This window comes from Fukomys damarensis, unplaced genomic scaffold (assembly GCF_012274545.1).
Source record: "Fukomys damarensis isolate Sample0158 unplaced genomic scaffold, DMR_v1.0_HiC HiC_scaffold_32, whole genome shotgun sequence".
Classification (NCBI taxonomy): Eukaryota; Metazoa; Chordata; class Mammalia; order Rodentia; family Bathyergidae; genus Fukomys; species Fukomys damarensis.
The window spans coordinates 23,037,768-23,040,579 of NW_022900944.1; the positions used below are offsets into that span (position 1 = coordinate 23,037,768).

At 55.6% G+C, this 2,812-nt stretch overlaps 1 protein-coding gene across 1 annotated transcript in view; it reads left to right on the forward strand.

The window, feature by feature from the left end:
- Nucleotides 1–1,364: 1,364 nt before the first annotated feature.
- The window catches only part of LOC104857364 (ral-GDS-related protein-like), a gene marked incomplete at its 5' end in the record, with an annotated part of 8,947 nt that continues 7,499 nt past the window's right edge, over nt 1,365–2,812 (forward strand). Inside the window, 3 exons of the mRNA XM_010617233.3 lie at nt 1,365–1,464; nt 1,602–1,813; nt 2,579–2,794. Coding sequence (XP_010615535.3) covers nt 1,365–1,464; nt 1,602–1,813; nt 2,579–2,794 — 528 coding nt within the window. The remainder of the gene's footprint in view (nt 1,465–1,601; nt 1,814–2,578; nt 2,795–2,812) is intronic.

Here is a 2,812-nt window from a genome sequence, read left to right on the forward strand (position 1 = left end):
TGAGACCCATCTCGTACTTCACCACCTTCCTGTGTTCATGCTGGGACTTTGACATTGTCCCATATTCTGTGGAGAAGCTCTTCAGTGGGTGAGTGTCTATCCCCTCGTACTGTGTTTTGGAAATGTCACTGTAGCTCTTCGGACCCCAACGTACTCCTCTGAAAGTGGGGTGGGTAAGGGGATAAGCCTCACAGGGTTTTGGCAGGGATAAACGGGCCTAAGACGTGGCAAGCTGGTACCCACTGCCTCCATCTGTACACAGGGTTCTGTGCAGGCTGTCCTTCCTCTATTCTTTTTCTCTGTTACTCCACTGAAGAACTTCTCTGCCCCGTGCCTCAACAGCACATATCCATCCACGTTTAAAACACATGCAAAAAGCAGATATGATTTCCAGCTTCCAAGGGATCTTTAGGTTTTATTCTAGCTGGTATTTTTCCTGTAGGCAGACTAAGCAAGGGAGCCTTGTGTGCAGAAGGGAAGCCACATATTAGGGAAAGGCATCTGGGGGGTGAATGCACTCAATCTGTGACCACATAACCTTTGTGTTGTGCAGGGACTTCTCTAGATTCATAGCCCAGTCCTATGAACAAAGACAATAACTACCGGGCTGCAGCTCTATTCAGGGAGGCAGACAATCCCTGTAGATCTCACAAGACACAGTCCAGGACCAGTTATACAGTGGGTGGACCCTCAGAACACAGGAGCGGTCAGAAATGGGGGATGGATACGAGACCTACGGCAGAGGACAGAAGGACAGGACCATGGAGCTCACAGATCTTGTGATTACTACAGGAGAGACATGGTCTTGGGGCTTCTTTGGCAGGAGGTTAGTCAGATAATGCTAGGGATGGAAGTTTGGCTTCCCTGCAAAGGAGAAGGGAGGGTGGGGCTCAGAGACGGCACCTGAAAGGCTCGTCCTCAGCACACTGGCTCTCAGCGTGGCCTGTCCTCCTCCACACCGACACACCCATCCCACCTCACAGAAGCAGGGGCCCAGACTGGAGCTGGGATCAGCACACTGCTCTCAAATCTGCCCGGAGCGCAGCCCGGAGCGCTCAGGTGCATAGTTTGTGCCTGCCTCGTTCAGAAAGGAATGTGCATATGAAGTGCAGACCCAGACAGTTAAAATTACCGAAGCCAGGACAGTCACAGAGGGCTCGGGCAGGCTCAGCTTGTCCTCTGGACAGAGAGGGGAGGACCAGGCAAGACGAGATGGTGTCTCACACGGGCAGGGTGGAAGCAAAGGCCGGGCCTCTGACTCTGCTGCTCCTCCATCTCTCCCCAGCACCATCGCGCGCGTTTTGGACACCCGTCCAGAATGGGGCCATCTGCCGTACATTCCCAAATTCAAGATCCAAGAGGCCTGCGTGCAGGTGAACTCACCTGGAGCAGACGTGGAGCCTCCCTTGCTCCTTCCCCTTGCTCACGGGGAGCATCCAGAGCCCTGCAAGGCAGAAACGGAAGGTGAGGGACGCAGCAGTCTGGAAGGCTTCCGTGGCTTTTGGTTGGGCACTCGGATTCCCAGAACTGCAGGGATGTCTCTTCTGTGCCTGACAGGTCACTGGGAAGTGACTAACAATGCCCAGCTTTCCTCCTTGCAGCTCCTGCTCCATATCCGGAGCAACATGGGCCAGCTCTGCAGCCAGAGCCAGCACCAGAGAAAGAGCCTCCTCTGGAGACAGGAGAGAAGCAGAAGCCAGCTCCACAGCACTCCTGTGTGTCTCCTGTGGCTGAGAAGGGCGGATCCCTGCAGAAGGTGCTCTTGGCCTTCTCTCCCAAGCTGCTGGCAGAACAGCTGACCTTGATGGACGCGGTGAGCAGCTGAGCTCTGTGGGCCAGGGCAAGGGTAGCCCACTCTTCTGGCACGGACCTTCTCAGTCCTGACATTCCCAGATTACCAGATCAAGGTTCCTCATTCTACAAACTGCGTCACCTCTGCTCGTCTCAGCCCCGAGCCACTCCTGGCCTCGTGTGGATGTAGACACTAGGACAGGGCACCCCTGTACCCGCTTCACAGAGCGCCCAGAGGGTCCACTGCGATTGGACAAATGGAACACAGGGTGAGGACTCGGCCCAACTGGTAGAGGAGAGTGTTCACTGAGGTGCAGGCGGGTGCATGTGTCACCTTGCCACCGTCCCAGGAGACCTGGCCAGCCTTATCACTTTGTAGGCATTTGAGATGCACCGATTCTACAGCAGACCCCCAGACAGAGACCCCAGTCACAGCTGGCACAGGGAATGGGCCAGGGACCTGGAGAAAGGAGCAGAGGGCAGGCGAGGTTGGAAATCAAACAATACCTCAGAATTGGCAGGACGGAGTCCTGTGCTAGTGCTGGAGGTTTGTAAGGATGGGCACGGAGAAACTGCCCCTGATTCTCACATCAGTGCCAAGTCCTGGGTCATGACTAAGGCCATCACCCATGGGCAGTAGACAAACCTCAGCCATTTGCAGAAGTCTCTGTCCATATCTACAGCTTCCTGATCTGCAACTCAGGCCACAGCCCCCTGCCTGTTGTCGGATGAAGCCATAGACTCTCTGAGGTGGGTTCTGCCCAGGTGACATTGTCCTCCTCCACAGGAGCTGTTCAAGAAAGTGGTGCCCTGGGACTGCCTGGGCTCCGTCTGGACCCACAGAAACAAAACGGGCAATGAACATCTGGTGCCCACCGTTCGGGCCACCGTCACACATTTCAATCTCGTGGCCGAATGTGTGATCACCTCCTGCCTCGGGGACCCCAGCATGAAGGCTAGAGACAGGGCCAGCATGGTGGAGCACTGGATCCAGGTGGCCAGGGTAAGTGTGAGAGGGCAC